Here is an 18025-nt window from a genome sequence, read left to right as displayed (position 1 = left end):
TAAGATGTGTACACCGTCTTTCTCCATATTCCCCTCTTTCAATGGCAGGCCCGTCCATTCTTGTACGTTATCGTCCCATCACTTTCTCTTATCTTATCTTCTTCTCTTATCTTATATAATACAGACGTTACTTCAAAAAAGAAGATGCTACAGAAAGATCTTCAGCATCACTTATCTTCTCTTATCTTATATAATACAGACGTTACTTCAAAAAAAGAAGATGCTACAGAAAGATCTTCAGCATCACTTATCTCATCTTATATAATACAGACGTTACTTCAAAAAAAGAAGATGCTACAGAAAGATCTTCAGCATCACTTATCTTCTCTTATCTTATATAATACAGACGTTACTTCAAAAAAGAAGATGCTACAGAAAGATCTTCAGCATCACTTATCTTCTCTTATCTTATATAATACAGACGTTACTTCAAAAAGAAGATGCTACAGAAAGACCTTCAGCATCACTTATCTTATCTTATCTTATATAATACAGACGTTACTTCAAAAAAGAAGATGCTACAGAAAGATCTTCAGCATCACTTATCTTATCTTATCTTATATAATACAGACGTTACTTCAAAAAAAGAAGATGCTACAGAAAGATCTTCAGCATCACTTATCTCATCTTATATAATACAGACGTTACTTCAAAAAAAGAAGATGCTACAGAAAGATCTTAAGCATCACTTATCTTATCTTATCTTATATAATACAGACGTTACTTCAAAAAAGAAGATGATTACGTCCTACGCGTCATGCATTCAGTCATGCATATTAACCAATGACTTGAATTCTGCCAAGTCACTGGTTTCCCTGGCTAGCTCAGGCAACCCATTCCCTGCTCTAATAGCACTAGGGAAGAAGGAGTATTTGTACAAATTTGTCCTAGCATATGGGACGAGGAATGTGCCTTTATCTTTGTGTCTTTCTGCCTGTAAAAGATATAAAATGAATGGGTCCGATTTTGGCGGACAAAATACAAAGTTTATTTAAAGATAATAATAATACTGCACTTCTCGTCAGTTACATAAGTCCATAAGAAACATAATCACATCCGAATATATTCAACATGTTCAATTCTCCAGAGTAGACTGCAAATAACGTCCGCATCACAGCGGGTTACAACGAACTTCCGTAATACAGAATCACACAGAATAATAATTACTAGAAATACATGTCTCAAGTGACTACTGGCTTCAACTGACCCCAAAAGATACTTCTTAACTCTAAGTTACTACTCCGCTCACTAAATCATTACTATCCTCACCGGACCAAAAGATACTCTTACTGCCCTGTATTAAGGGATACTACTTGACTGACTAAAATGACCACTCTGCTCGACTCTCAGGGCTACTACTGACTGAATTAAGAGTCAATTTAGTCATTCTACTTCCTGTTTCTATATAAGGAGTTTCACGTGTCATATCACCCTCTTAACCCGAGGTGAACATTTAACAGGCAATGTCAACCGAGACTGTGACACTTCCTCTTCTTCTTTTTTCCTGGTTCTGTTCTCTGAAAGAAGTTCTTTTTCGAGCCCCGAAGACTTTGTAATAGGGTCAAATAGTTTTAGTTTCCCCCACCCCCTTTTTTTTTTTACAATAGTTAGCACTGTAACTATTGTATTTTCTATATAATGTTAAAATGTTAAAATTGCCTCCCAGAAAAGCTACGCATTGTTGCCTGCTGCCATCCCCCGATGTCCTGAAGGAGGTTTGCACTAGAGTATAGAATATTTTCAGTTCTTATCTTATCTTATATAATACAGACGTTACTTCAATGTGCCTTTATCTTTGTGTCTTTCAGACTATTTTATTAATATTTTGTTTTTGTATTTGTATTTCTTCTGAATGAACATCCCAAACATGTCAAACATTCTACAAACATACTAAGAATGGATAACATCTTATAATAAGGCTTGTCTTCGAGTCCGAAGATTAATTAAAAAATGCAGTGTTTTCTATAGCTCGCAGCCCCAACTGTGACCTATATATTTAGCCACATCCAGCGCAGACATAACCTCTTATAAGAAAGTTTTTAAAAGTAGAAACACTTCAGGACAGAAGAATAAAAAGTAAAGTAAACCATAACTTACTAACAGAAAAACAAAACTCAATGAAATACTCAGAAAGACAAATATAGTGACCAATATTATTATTATAGCTTTTATATAGCGCTACTTTCATGCTTATAGCATGCTCAGAGCGCTTTTGGTCCAATCTCATTTGTGAACCAGAGGACGGCAGGGGGTATCTAGGAGTTGGTTTTCCGTGCTGCCTTTTGGCGCTCAGTTAAACACAACCCTGCCCGAGTCGGGTGTCGAACCTCGAGCCCCCTTCTAGGCCAAGTTCAAGCGCACTTAGCCTCTCGACCACGCTTCCACTCCATACGCTAGGACAAATCGTACAAGTGCTCTTTTTTTCCCTAGTGTCATTAGAGAATGGAATGGGTTGTCTGAATCAGCCAGGAAAACCAACAGCTTAGTAGAGGATTAAGTCATTGATTAACAAGCATGACTAGATTGACACATAGAATGCGTAGGACGTAATTATCATATTTTTTTTAAAGTAACCTCTGTAATATATAACATAAGCTAAGAAGATATTACATTAAGAAGTTGTATGACTTTATATCCTTTTAATATAAGACAATAGATCAATAATACAAGATATTATAATATATTGTAACTTAATATATAAAAAAGGTTCCCGTTACAAACTCAGAGTTCTAATGGTCATCTAAAGGCCATCTGTTTCTGTGGCCCATGGTTTACAAGGGTGCCATGTGGCCAACACAAAGACCACCTCCCTTTACTTTTCCACATCTAATGTCAGGTACCCATTAGTGCTGTGCGGACGCAGAGGCGCCCAAAATATAAAAAAAAATTCAAGCGTTTTTAAGGATTCAAACCCAAGACCCCCGGTTCGAAAGCCAAGCGCTTTACCATTCAGCCACCTCGCCTTCTTTAACTCAGTATAAGATAAGAAAATGGAACAAGCCAAGCGCTTTACCATTCAGCCACCTCGCCGTCTGTAACTCAGTATAAGATAAGAAAATGGAACCAAAGATATGCAATGATAAAGTTCTCTATGGTTCCATTGACGTACCAGTTTATAAGATAAGGAACTTGACCGAACTTTCCTAACTCCGAGGACGTGTACTGACTGCAAAACGTCTGAGACCCCACCATTATATCCTGGCCTAAGACCTGACCACGTGACTTAGTAAATAGATACAGGAAACAGATCCGTAATAAGCCAAGACTAGAACTGAACTTTGAATAATTAATACCAGCGAGGAACAGTTTGGGAGGGGAACTGCCAGCATTTTGATCCGGTACCCTTCGACAAAGGCCTCGGGGTACTTGGGGAGTGGGGCGTCCATTACATTTATTTGTGCCCGGGGAAGAGGTTATTGATGTAATGCTGTTTGGTGGTGGGTGGCTGTTATGGTGTGTTTGGTGAATAGTAATGTATTGGACCAAGGATAGAGACCATATGAATAGAACTGAAAATATAGTGTCAGCTGTATGAGCCCAGATCATACTGGATGTCATTGTATTTTTTACTCAATCGTATCACTGCGGAAAGAGATGCAGCAGAGTGATTCCGAAGATAGGCTTGTTTTGTTTGTTTGGATATTTTAGATGCATTGTTTGATTTTGTTTGTTTTGGATGTTTTGTTTTGTTTTCGAATGTTTTGTTTGTTTGTTTTTATGATCGTTTGTTTTTGGTTGTTTTGTTTGTTTTTTTGATTTTTTGTTATTTTTAAATGTTTTAGACGTTTTGTTTGTTTAGGATGTTTTAGACGTTTTGTTAGTTTTTTTTAGGATGTTTTGTTTGTTTTGGGATGTTTTGTTTGTTTTCAACGTTTTGTATGTTGTGTCTGTTTTGGATGTTTTTTTTTTATGTTTGGATGTTTTGTTTGTGGATGTTTGGATGTTTTGTTTGTTTTTGGATATTTCGATGTGTTTTTTTTAGATGTTTGGATGTTTTGTTTTTGGATGTTTTGTTTTTGGATGTTTGGATGTTTTGTTTTTGGATGTTTGGATGTTTTGTTTTTGGATGTTTGGATGTTTTGTTTTTGGATGTTTGGATGTTTTGTTTTTGGATGTTTGGATGTTTTGTTGGTTTTTGGATATTTCGATGTGTTTTTTTTAGATGTTTGGATGTTTTGTTTTTGGACGTTTGGATGTTTTGTTTTTGGATGTTTGGATGTTTTGTTTTTGGATGTTTGGATGTTTTGTTTTTGGATGTTTGGATGTTTTGTTTTTGGATGTTTGGATGTTTTGTTTTTGGATGTTTGGATGTTTTGTTGGTTTTTGGATATTTCGATGTGTTTTTTTTAGATGTTTGGATGTTTTGTTTTTGGATGTTTGGATGTTTTGTTTTTGGATGTTTGGATGTTTTGTTTTTGGATGTTTGGATGTTTTGTTTTTGGATGTTTGGATGTTTTGTTTTTGGATGTTTGGATGTTTTGTTTGTTTTTGGATGTTTGGATGTTTTGTTTTTGGATGTTTGGATGTTTTGTTTTTGGATGTTTGGATGTTTTGTTTTTGGATGTTTGGATGTTTTGTTTTTGGACGTTTGGATGCTTTGTTGGTTTTTGGACGTTTGGATGCTTTGTTGGTTTTTGGACGTTTGGATGCTTTGTTGGTTTTTGGACGTTTGGATGCTTTGTTGGTTTTTGGACGTTTGGATGCTTTGTTGGTTTTTGGACGTTTGGATGCTTTGTTGGTTTTTGGACGTTTGGATGCTTTGTTGATTTTTGGACGTTTGGATGCTTTGTTGGTTTTTGGACGTTTGGATGCTTTGTTGGTTTTTGGACGTTTGGATGCTTTGTTGGTTTTTGGACGTTTGGATGCTTTGTTTTTGGATGTTTGGATGTTTTGTTTTTGGACGTTTGGATGCTTTGTTTTTGGATGTTTGGATGTTTTGTTTTTGGATGTTTGGATGTTTTGTTTTTGGATGTTTGGATGTTTTGTTTTTGGATGTTTGGATGTTTTGTTTGTTTTTGGATGTTTGGATGTTTTGTTTTTGGATGTTTGGATGTTTTGTTTTTGGATGTTTGGATGTTTTGTTTTTGGATGTTTGGATGTTTTGTTTTTGGACGTTTGGATGCTTTGTTGGTTTTTGGACGTTTGGATGCTTTGTTGGTTTTTGGACGTTTGGATGCTTTGTTGGTTTTTGGACGTTTGGATGCTTTGTTGGTTTTTGGACGTTTGGATGCTTTGTTGGTTTTTGGACGTTTGGATGCTTTGTTGGTTTTTGGACGTTTGGATGCTTTGTTGATTTTTGGACGTTTGGATGCTTTGTTGGTTTTTGGACGTTTGGATGCTTTGTTGGTTTTTGGACGTTTGGATGCTTTGTTGGTTTTTGGACGTTTGGATGCTTTGTTTTTGGATGTTTGGATGTTTTGTTTTTGGACGTTTGGATGCTTTGTTTTTGGATGTTTGGATGTTTTGTTTTTGGATGTTTGGATGTTTTGTTTTTGGATGTTTGGATGTTTTGTTTTTGGACGTTTGGATGCTTTGTTGGTTTTTGGACGTTTGGATGCTTTGTTGGTTTTTGGACGTTTGGATGCTTTGTTGGTTTTTGGATGTTTGGATGTTTTGTTTTTGGATGTTTGGATGTTTTGTTTTTGGATGTTTGGATGTTTTGTTTTTGGATGTTTGGATGTTTTGTTTTTGGATGTTTGGATGTTTTGTTTTTGGATGTTTGGATGTTTTGTTGGTTTTTGGATATTTCGATGTGTTTTTTTAGATGTTTGGATGTTTTTTTTGTTTTTGGACGTTTGGATGCTTTGTTTTTGGATGTTTGGATGTTTTGTTTTTGGATGTTTGGATGTTTTGTTTTTGGATGTTTGGATGTTTTGTTTTTGGACGTTTGGATGCTTTGTTGGTTTTTGGACGTTTGGATGCTTTGTTGGTTTTTGGACGTTTGGATGCTTTGTTGGTTTTTGGATGTTCCTTTATCCAAGCCCTAAGCTTTCACAGATGATGGGGCAGGATTTGAGATCTGGACCATAGGTGCGACTCTCCAGAATACCACACTACCAGGAAACCACCGAGAAATAAAAGTATCAATTTCCCTTTTTTGTATTAAACAAAATAATTCATTACTTGGCTAATTGTTTATTTTTATTTTAGTTATCTCAATGAATAATTGTGCAAAATTACAACTTGATCATAGAATGGGTGTGGGAGAAATAACGTATACAAACTTTTTACCAGACAGACAGACAGACAGACAAAGTTAGTCTCTTGTAAAAACAACAACGTTATCTACTGTAGTTTCAAAAAGTGCACTGGCTTTGATAAAAGTTTCCTTGAGTAAAAAAATAAAAAATAAATAAAAATGAAGCACATTTCAACACCCGCGCACGTACGCACACACGAGGACGCATGTAAATTTAGCCTCAGCAGCACTGACCGCCTGACCCGGCCGCTTGAGATCGATTCCCAGTTCAAGAAACCCTAATTCCGCTGCACGGCTGCTCAGTCGATGGCTCATCCCCAATATTGGGATGTGTGTGTGTGTGTATGTGTCTGTGTGTGTGTGTGATTGAGTGTGCTATGAGTGTGTTTAAAATCTAAATTTAGTACAGATACCTTATAATTGTGGGTCTATATATTGTCTTGCGTATAATGTTCAGATCTTTTTTAAATTTATAAAAACAAAACTTAGTAAATCATAGTACTATTTATATCTTCTATCATTCTTAGACGTATGCAAATCTACATAGCTTTTAAGATAAGTTAAGATAAGATAAGTTAAGATAAGATAAGTTAAGATAAGATAAGTTAAGATAAGATAAGTTAAGATAAGATAAGTTAAGATAAGATAAGATAAAATAAGTTAAGATAAGATAAGTTAAGATAAAGATAAAGATAAAGATAAAGATAAAGATAAGATAAGATAAGATAAGATAATTGTATTGGTCCATCAAAGGAAATTCAGTTTGACTACAGTTAACCAGAGGTGCGGTGGCTGAGTTGTAAAGTGCTTAGCGTACGATGATTTTTTAGCTACCATATTAAGAACAATATTAGTCCCGGGTTCGAATCCCGGTGAAGACTGGGACTTTTCATTCCAGGATATTAAGGGCGCCTCTACGTCCACGTAAATATAATGGGCACCTGACATTAGTTGGGGAAAGTAAAGTCGGTTGATCGTTGTGCTGGCTACACGACATCCTCGTTAACCGCTGGCCAAAGAAACAGCTTTACATCATCTGCCCCATAGATCGCATGGTCTGAAAGGGGAACTTTACTTGATAAACCTTCACTGTTAACAAGGTACTCGAGGAGTTGAGGATATTCAAATAATTTCTGTTTCCCAGAGCTCTTATCTTATAATATAAGGACGTTACAAAAAGAAGATGATTACGTTTTACGCTCGCATCTAAGTCGATCTAGTCATGCGTTTTTTTTTACGATAGTTAGCAGGTCGCCATGGGGTCCAATCGCTGCAGTAACCCTGTCTCTAATTTCTTGGTTTGTGATGCTGTCTTTGAATAAATGTCTTAAAATCTCTTTCAATAGCAGGCTCATCCATTCCTTTATGTTGTCCTCCCATCGCTTTCTCTGTCTGCCTCTTCTTATTTTCCTGGTACTGTTCTTGGCTGACTCAGGCAACCCATTCCATGCTGTAATAGCACTAGGGAAGAAAAAGCATTGGTGCAAATTGGTCCTAGCATATGGAAAGAGGAATGTGTCTTTATCTTTGTGTCTTTCTGAATACGCTATTAGGTTTTGTTTTTGTATTTGAAGATTATAGTTCAGTGCTCCTGGAGGTTTGTTCATTTTTCTGTTAAAAAAACGGTTTTCGCTGATAAAAATAAAGTCGCAGTGAACAACGAAGGAAATAGACTATTTATTGACTGTGTGAGATATAGTCAACTGACAAGAACACTTGTGTAGAAATAGTCGTTCTACATACGGTCGACTAGTATTTTATATAGCGCTACTTTCATGCTTATAGAGAGCGCTATTGTCCAATCTCATTTGTAGTCCAGTTGGGGGAGGGGGTATCTGGGAGGAGGTTTTCCTGTGCTGCCTTTAGACCAGCGGTTCTCAACCTTTTAAGCTCGGCGACCCCTTTTTACAATCCCATACTCTGCCGCGACCCCACCCCCCACCCCAACACACACATACAGAAATAGAAGAGTAGACAATAACAATCCATATTTTCGATGGTCTCAAGCGACCCCTGGCAAATCGTCAATCGACCCCTTAGGGGGTCGCGACCCACAGGTTGAGAACCCCTGCTTTAGACGCTCAGTAAACCCAACTCTGCTCGAGTCGGGTGTCGAACCTAGAGCCTCCTTCATAGGTAGCTAGGCCAAGCCAAGCTCAAGCGTACTCAGCCTCTTGACCACATTTCCCACAATAATACACTACTGCTGTTAATAAGCTCATAGACCCAAGTAGGAATAGATAAACGACAAGGCCGATATACAAAATACACACAGGCTTTATTCCACCATATTAGATAACGAACAGCAACACACACTTCCGAATCCGCTAAGGGAACTAACTCTCACACAACATTACATCATATATCAACAACTGCAAAAATGCTTCCTTGGACAAATAATGCTCTAAGTATTGTAGTTTTAAAAAAACATTTTCATACTCACATATTTCTATAATTTGAAAACCTACTTTTAAAATTTGAGCTCAGTTTTCAGTTTGTTCTGTTTTGTAAGACGTCCTTTTTTTTTGTCCTTCTATAGGATTCTAGCGGATTTTCCTATTGGTACTATACTTGAGGCGCGGTGGCTGAGCGGTAAAGCGCTTGGCTTCCGAACCGGGGACCGGGGCTCGAATCCTGGCGAAGATTTTTAATTTCGGGATCTTCGGGGGCCTCTGAGTCCACACAGCTCTAATGGGTACCTGACATTAGTTAGGGAAATGTAAAGGCGGTTGGTCGTTGTGCTGGCCACATGGCCACATGGCACCCTCGTCAACCGTAGGCCACAGAAACGTACGACCTTTACATCATCTGCCCTATAGACCACAAGGTCTGAAAGGGGAACTTTACATGTACTATACTTGAGGCCCTCACTTGCTTTGTGGACCCTCAAAAGTAGTTCCAATCATTTAGAAGAAAAAGCAAACAAAAAATGAAAATTTTACAAGGGCCCCATATCCTTGATGGACCGTTGGGGCATCATACAAGATTCGTTGACCGTCTTTCTCCATTCCTCTCTGTCTTTTGCCTTAGTTAGAACCTCTTTCAATGGCAGGTCCATCCATTCCTTTAGATTGTCCTCCCATAGCATGTCTCTTCTTTTTCCTGGTACTGTTCCCTGAATGAAGTTCTTTTGAGCTCCGAAGATCTTGGGGTGGGAGGTGGCACTCTGACAACACAAGGACCTTGTGAAAAGTTAAAGAGCGTTTGAATGTATTATCTCGTCACGCAGAGGCGGCCTTAGGGGGTGGAAAGTGAAGCAAGCACTCCCGGCCCAGCACCAGAGGAGGGCCATGCGAGATCAGAAATTGTTATCTAGTTTGTTGATTTTTCCATGTAAAATATTAATGAATCAGTAGCTATGTTGTTTAACTCTTTCTCTCCGTAATTATTTTACCACATTCTGGTGGAATCAACGTTGGTATCGTCAGTTAGAAGAGAAAGAGTTAAAGGTAACTTAATATCAGAGGACTGAGGACAAAACCATCCCAGCAAAATCCTACCTTCGAAACGTGTACATAGTCAAATTTGTAAGAATAAGACAGACAAGGTAGTAGAATCTCATTCATACATAGATATCCATTAACTCTTTCTCTCCGTAATTATTTACCACATTCTGATGGAATCAACGCTGGTATCGTCAGTTAGGAGAGAAAGAGTTAACGTGATGTGGACAGTATAAAAGGTCTACGCTTACGGCTCACGGGCCCATGTATTTACACTCCCCCGGGGCCTAGTGAATGACACAACCCTCAGGTCCCGGCTATAGCTAAGGCCACCCCTGCCTCGTGTAATGTCATGCAACACATTTCTCTTTGGACACCCCCTTCTATTCGGCGATTCGTTTACCTTCTACCTCTCCGATGATGAAACAGAGTGTACTGCCAAAGTATGGTGCTCCGTTTGGTCAAGTTTGAAAAAAATAGGTACCTAATGCAATGTATATTCATTTAACGGTAGTTTCACTTTGTCATTCTTATTGACATATTTTTATGCGAAAAAAATGAAAAGGGTTACTCTATATGCTGCTTAGCCATTTTTAGTATTCCTGCTTACAATTTTTTAAGGAAAGATAAAAGAGAAAAAAAGAAAACTTAGGAAGTTTGCAGGAAAAAAAATGTCATTTATTTGAAACTAAAATTTTGGAATAGTAGCATGGCTTGGTAGCAAAGCTGGTAGAGTGTCTTGGTATTGACTCGAATGTCTTCGGATCGGTCTGCATATAGGTTTTTTTTTTTTCTTTTTTTTTTTTAAATTATTTTTTAAAATTTTACTTCATTATTTGAACATAAAATAGGAATTGATTTAAAAAAAAAATCTGTATTACTTTTATAAAATTTAATGGTAATTTAATGTAACGGACATGGCGGACATGGAGGCCAACACGAGGAAAGCGCAAACAGGGACGTCCTCGTATAACTTGGCGCCACACCTTCATGGAGGACCTCAGAACACCAGATGGGAGGAGGCTTCAGACATTGCCAGCGACAGATCTTTGCGGAGACAGCTTGCCGCCCAATGCGCCGAACGTCGCGGGAGGACCTAAGACTAAGTCTAAGTAAGTAATGTAACGGAGCATAGTACTATTACCATTGAAGTTCATCTCTACAAGTAGGCCCCATGTTGTTGCCGGTCTTTCACTGCGAGTTAACAACTAAACCGCTGTAGGCGTATTAGATCTCTATATTAACTTATAATACTTGAAATAACTTGAATGACTTCTTTTTGAACTATATTACATTTATTATTTATTATTAAAATATTAAGACAACACGCTAACCACTGTGCCAGGGAGCTGCTTATGAAAAAAAAAAAGGCTTTATAGTTATTTACAAACTTTTGTTTACAAACAGTAAAGGGGACTAATTCAACTTATCAGTCAAGTAAAATTTGTTTCCCTTCTTCGAGATACCAAACAAAATTATTAATTAATAATAGGTGAATTAGCAAAATGATTAATTTTTTATATTGATTCTTGTGTTGCCAGGTGAAAGAAATAATTGTGCAATATTGATCTGACAATGGGTGTTGGAGAAATAATGTGTACACATTTTTGACGGGACAGACAGACAGACATTATTGATATAAGCTTTGTTAAAAACAGAACCGAGGGATCTTAGCTTTGAATCCCAGTGAAGAAAGAAAATGTATAGGACGCCCCTGAATTTTATTGGGCACTTAAAAGTAAAGGTCGTTGTGCTGACCATGGAAACATCATGGGGATTGGGTACATTGATGGAATAACTATTTTGTTGAATTGAGTTTGAAGATATCAAACTTTAATTTGAAGATATTAAACTTAAAAAAAAACATTTTATTCTACGCCGTGTTTCTGTAGAGGGTTTATACCAGCGGTTCTCAACCTTTTATGCTCGGCGACCCCTTTTTACAACCCCCCACTCTGTTGCGACCCCTTCCACACACACACACATGCAGCAATAGAAGAATAGACAATAACAATCCATTTTTTCTATGGTCTTTGGCGTCCCCTGGCAGATCGTCAATCGACCCCCAAAGGGGTCGCGACCCACAGGCTGAGAACCCCTGGTTTATACGGAGGCACCTCGGAAGCTGGATATGTTACATTACTTTGAGAGACAAAAAAAGTACCATTGATAGCGTAAACATCACTAATCTCAAAACAGTGCGTGACACATGAAAAATGTAAGTGGAAGAGCTTCACTTTTACAATTATATCTCTCAATATCTCTCAATAATGTAGAATTTATTTCCCTCTTTCGTTATCAAACAGAATAATTTAATATAAAAAATTAATTGACTAATTGGTAATTTTTAAAAATTGACTAATTGGTAATTTTTAAAAATGGATTCGTGTTGTTATGTACAGTAAATAATGGTGTAAAGTTTAACTTGATACGAGAATGGTTGTGGAAAAAATAACGTGTTAGGGTTATATAAAGAGATAAAACTCGACATATTTAGTTACATTTCTTACTGAAAGATTAATTTCCCTTTTAGGTTTCAAACAAAATTATTAAATTACCAGTGATTAATTGTCAATTTTTAAAAATTGATTCCTGTTTTGTTAGGTACAATAAATAATTGTGTAAAGTCTCAACTTGATCCGAGAATAGGTCTGAGAGATATGACGTATTCAAAATTTGTTCCAGACTGACAGAGTCGATGTAAGCTTTGCAAAAAAATGCATTCATCAACTACAATTAAATGACCTCATTAACTGTACACAATTGACATGTTGAACTAAAACGAGATCCCAAGGTTGTGACCTTGTCATTTTTATTTAGAAAAAAAATAAAGAAAAGCTTATATAAATTTAGAAGAATCCGAACTCTATCGTGGGCCTCAGTGGCCACTCCGATGACCTATAAAAGATAAAAATACCAAGTGCCTAAAACTGCTCTTATAATCAGCGCCTCATAGAATCCTCTCACTGAGTGCAAACAACATTCCTGAAATAATCGAAGATCCTCCCTCGATATTTCCCTCCCCCCTCACACACACACACGCGCGCGCGCACACACACACTAACGCTCTGAATTCTGAGCCCTCTATCCCCAAATCCTTATTTCCACCTCAGTCTTAGTTGTCAGGAGCCAGCGCCCACCACATGTTACTGCCACTGCGTCCCCCATCGGGGTCTTTTTTTAAAAGTTCCTTAGCACCAAGAAAAAAAAACACAGAGATAGAGAGAGAGAGAGAGAAAGAATGAGACAGAGAGAGAGAAAGAGAGAGATAGAAAGCGAGAGAGACAGAGAAAGATAGAGAAAAGTAGAGAGAGAAAAAGAGAGAGACATAGAGAGAGACAGAGAGAAAGACAGAGAGAAAGAGAGGGAGCAAGAGAGAAAAAAAGGAAAAAGAGAGAGAAAGAGAGAGACAGAGAGAGGCAGAAACAGAGAGAGACACGGAGAGAATGAGATTAAAAGAGAGAGAGAGAGAAAGAGAGAGAACACAGATGAATACAGATCAATACTGGTCAGTGAATTAAGAAGAGAAAGAAAGCGATAAGAGTTGACCACCTTCCCCCGACCCCCTCCCTCTCCATATTGTTGTAGAAATAATAAGGAAAGGTTTGGAGGAAAAAAAAATGTGTTGCCAACTTTAAACTTCCCTTTTTGAACGTCGTATTGTTATAACGTACTCCTTTGTGCCGTGTGGCCAACACAACGCCCAACCGCCTTTTTTAAAAAAAATCCTTCTCTAATGTCAGGTACAACATTCTTTTTTAATGGACTAAGATGCGGCTTAACAACTAACAAATTTTAAACATACGTCACTCGGATGTGAACCCGAGACCCATCGTTTGGAGACTAGTAGCTGTAGAGTTTTAAATATTCCCAATCCTCTGCAGGGGCGGACTGGGTATCAAAATCGGCCCGGTCATTTTAACACCATGCAGCCCACGAAGAGTATATCATGATGGGCATCTAATCATACCTGTCCTCAAAATCATTATGTTAGATTTGATAATGTATAGAGAACTGTACGCATGCATACAGTGAACTCTATATCTTTATAAGAAATATAGGCCTTATGTGTGGCCCCTAAAGGATGAAGCCTTCTAGTAGCACTATTTCGAAAAATGTGTTACATTAAATTAGTATTAGATTGTAGTGTAGATTCTGTAAAAGATTTGTTTTAACATGACACTCAGATGGTCCCTTTTTATAAGAAACTATTATAAAACCTTTAACAATCTAATACGTGCAATAGCGGCATACTTGCGACCCCTTCGGTGGAGCTACCGGCCCATTTGGGTACCAGCCCACCGGGCATTTGCCCGAATGCCCATATAGCCAGTCTGCCCCTGATCCTCTGTGATTGTAATTGCGTGGACACCCTTCTTATAATTAACGTAGCTAGCATGCTTGTTGATGTGGTATGCGCTCTAGACTGTCGAATCGATGGTCTCTGGTTCGAACCCCTGCACTCCACCCAGCTCCTGCTGTCATGCAGGAGTTTTTTTTTTTTTTTGCTCGGATGTAAAAATCTTCAATTCTGAAGAAACACCTGAAACATGTTGAACAAAACAAAACAATTTACAAGCATACAGATTATTTTCACAAACTGATTCAATTCTTAAAACCTTTTAAATGGATTTAAACACGTACCGACTGGCTATATGGGCATTTGGGCTAATGCCAGGTGGCCGGTATCCAAATAGGCCGGTAGAGCCCCCCCCCCCCCCAAAAAAAAAGGGCCGCATTGATGCCACTATAATCGAATAACCATTCATCTGTAGATAGTACTACTAGTAGTCTACATCCTTTTAGGGCCTACATACTTAAAAGGCCTATATTTCTATGAAGATGTAGAGTTCACTGTATGCATGCATATCGATACCAAACTTAACATAATGACTTTGAGGATAGGTAGACCTAGAAACGGATGCCTATTATATGAGATAGACTCTTTTGTGCTGGATTGTATAGAAATGCCCAGGCCGATTTTGACACCCAGTCCGCCCCGGATATAAGACTGACAAAACTTTCTAGCTTTTTCTGATGTGCGAGTTAAAGATTGGTTCTAGACCAAGTGTTTCTGAAGCATTAAAAAAAAAATAGATGTTAACAGCCAGTTCTAGCTTTTTCCCCTTAAAGATGTAGGGAAAATTATTTATGTAGAAAAAAAAAAAGCATTATTATTAATTTGGACACAAATGAAGCACCGTAGTTTTGTACCACTGTAAATGCAAGATGTCTGCTTACTAGTGCATTATGTTCATTATTCTGACCCCGACCTTTTTTTTTCCCTTTTATGGAAGAGGTAATTGAATAACGATTTTGTCCTGTGGATTATTGCCTGAACACATGACCATATGACTTTTACCATTTCGGCTCAAAAATAAGTTCCGAAAAATGAATCCAGAAATTTCTCAGATGGTCCAAATGTAATAAGAGTATGTCTTATTTTAAATTAAATCTTGAATCTTATGAAATTTTGTTCAAGGCTTCTCAGCCTGAACACAGTAGGCCCCTGGTCAACTTTGATTATTTTTTTCTGGTAAAATAAACTCTTTTTTTTTTCATCAATATTTTTTTTTTTCAAATATATAAATACATTTCTTATTCAATATGCTTGAAAGAATTCGTACAATTGCTCGTTTTTTTGCCTAGTCCCATAAGAGAATGAAACGCAGTGGCGTAGCTAGGGGGTTGGGGTTCCTGGGGACTTGACATCTTTAGGGCCCTTAAAAATTCTCATTCGGCATCATGACATGCCTTATGTGTTAAGTTTATGGGAGGGCTGTACTAAGACTAAGACTAAGACTAAGACTAAGAATAAGAATAAGAATAAGAATAAGAATAAGACTAAGACTAAGACTAAGAATAAGAATAAGAATAAGAATAAGAATAAGACTAAGACTAAGACTAAGACTAGACTAAGACTAAACTCTTTTCTGATATAAAAACAACGCAACAGAGACATTCACACAAATCAGGGGCGGATAAATTACGGACCGCGGTACACATTTGACCCACCGAACTGTTTTACGCGGCCCGCGGACACCTACAGAAATCAGGTGTGCCCATAGATTATACATATAAAAATACAAATATTTTTAAAATAGCTAATTTTAAATATCTATATTAATTATTGCAATTTCTGTGGCGAAAGAAACATTGTCTTAACATGTCATTCTAAATAAGGTTATTTGCAATATTTCAAAAAATTCAGTTAAAGATCCAAACTCAGGCCACTATTTTATTCAATGCTTTGAAGAACCGTGTTAAAAGTCTTGGGCTAGCTTGGAACAAGATGGCAAGTGTAACAACTGATGGAGCCCGTGTTTTGACAGAGAAAAGCAGGTTTTTAATAAATTGAAGAAGACATCTCAACCATAACTTTTAAACGGGAAAGTTTGCTGAATTGAATATCAATTATTGATGAGGGCATCCCAGGCTATGCGGCCCCCCTCCATTCCCAAAATTTTTTTAATGCGGCCCTCGATAGGAAAAGGTTGCCCACCCCTGACATAAATAGAACAGACACACATAAAAAAATCATTGAGCGACTACACACAGGCATCTTGATCTTTTTCGTGTTTTCTGATCAACAAGTGAACCAGGGCCGACCTAAGATATAGGCAGACTAGGCCGCTGACTAGGGCCTCCACGATGTGGAGGGCCTCACACAGGACTCAAAAATTTTTTTTTTTTCACAGAAAAAATTGCGAAAAATGGATCAAATGTCAAACACAGCAGAACTCTATAGCTCTGTGTTTACTAGCCGCGCTCTAAGTCTCTCTTATGATCCAAGGTTAATTCATGAATGTTTAGATCTACTTGTTAGACCAGCGGTTCTCAACCTTTTAGGCTCGGCGACCCCTTTTTACACACACCCAACTCTGCCGCGACCCCCCCCCCAGCACACACACACAGCAATAGAAGAATGGACGAAAACAATCCATTTTTTCTATGGTCTTTAGGCGACCCCTGGGGAATCGTCAATCGACCCCCAAAGGGGTCGCGACTCACAGGTTGAGAACCCTTGTGTCAGACTCATTTATATTAGAAGACCATTGTTTCTTCCATTTGATGAAACGTCGAAACGTTATTTCTAGTTAAGTGATCATGAATCGTCCATGAAGCTCATTGGTTCTATCGGCGCTAGATGAATTTAACTTATTGGTTGATATAGATCAGGGATTCTCAACCTGTACTTCGCGACCCCCCTTGGGGGTCGATTGACGATTTGCGAGGGGTCGCCTAACACCATGTCACAGTCCAGTTTTAGAACCTCTGTGACATGAAGTGACACTCAGTCACCTATTGTAACATTCCGTGCGGGCAAGCACGAAGTTATGTGAATAAGTTAAAGGACTCTGAAATAAGGGTAAAAGTTAGTTAGTGAAGAACTCCAGCAGAGAGTGGATGTACGATTTTCTCTGTCTGTAATATGAATGAATATTAATGAATTTGATTTAATGTTAACTTGAGAGTTTTCTTTGGACTTGTATTTTGAACATTTCATAGATGTGACTACTTATTCCACATGGCATGAACAGCCAGTATTCATTGGTGTATATTTTGTGACGGCTGAAGTCGCCAGTATTTTCTGTAATTTATCTATATACGTAATAAATTCCACGTCTGCTACCACTGTGTTCACCAGTAATTCTATATGTGTCATTGGAGACTTTAGTATATTAGTAATGTTGCGCACTTGCAAATCTAGTGCGTCTAATAAAGTACATCGCTAAGAGGTGTGTTACAGCCGTACCAGAAGAGGTACCTACATCACACGGACGTACCCACGCCGCTACACCTACACGAAAAACCAGGTAGCGACATTTGGTGGCCAGTATGGCTGTTAACTAACAGTATGGACCTACAACATTTGGCCTTTGGTGACCAGTAGAGGAGTCTTAAAAGGATCTCAATCGCCTCTATAGTAAACAGCGCAAGACTACACGTTAGACCGGTACTTTTTTCTCAAGATGGCGTCTAACTAAACAAGTACCAAATCCAGCCTGCCCACAAGATCCATTCAAGTAACACCTGCATCCTGAGATCCACTCAACGCCAACCCTGTTCCTAGATCTACCTCTGACACCTGTCCGGTGTGAAACAGAAGACGACTCGATTCCTATCTAGAGCTACAGAGGTCGTCTGAAAGAAAGAGCCATACCAGTCAAGACATCGCTTGATGACACTAATCACAGATACACCGCTTCATCACTAGTGCTCGCCACTATTCATCATTGGCACACTCGCACCTTGATATGGTCGTACCTACTTGTGATCTTCCCAATCATCGTGGATTATTATTTTGGATTACTTGACAGAGCATTTGAGCATTTGAGCCATCTTATGGCATTGAACTGGATTATTTTTCTTCTACCACTTT

At 38.1% G+C, this 18025-nt stretch overlaps 1 protein-coding gene across 1 annotated transcript in view; it reads right to left on the bottom strand.

The window, feature by feature from the left end:
- Nucleotides 1-18025, bottom strand: part of LOC129924049 (histone H1-beta, late embryonic-like) — a 45866-nt gene that overhangs the window by 3373 nt on the left and 24468 nt on the right. Inside the window, exons 2-3 of the mRNA XM_056017680.1 lie at nucleotides 5114-5392; nucleotides 4587-4865 (exon numbers count right to left, since the gene is read on the bottom strand). Coding sequence (XP_055873655.1) covers nucleotides 4587-4865; nucleotides 5114-5392 — 558 coding nt within the window. The remainder of the gene's footprint in view (nucleotides 1-4586; nucleotides 4866-5113; nucleotides 5393-18025) is intronic.

This window comes from Biomphalaria glabrata, chromosome 18, assembly GCF_947242115.1.
Source record: "Biomphalaria glabrata chromosome 18, xgBioGlab47.1, whole genome shotgun sequence".
NCBI lineage: Eukaryota > Metazoa > Mollusca > Gastropoda > Planorbidae > Biomphalaria > Biomphalaria glabrata.
This window is presented reverse-complemented; position numbering and strand designations above follow the sequence as displayed.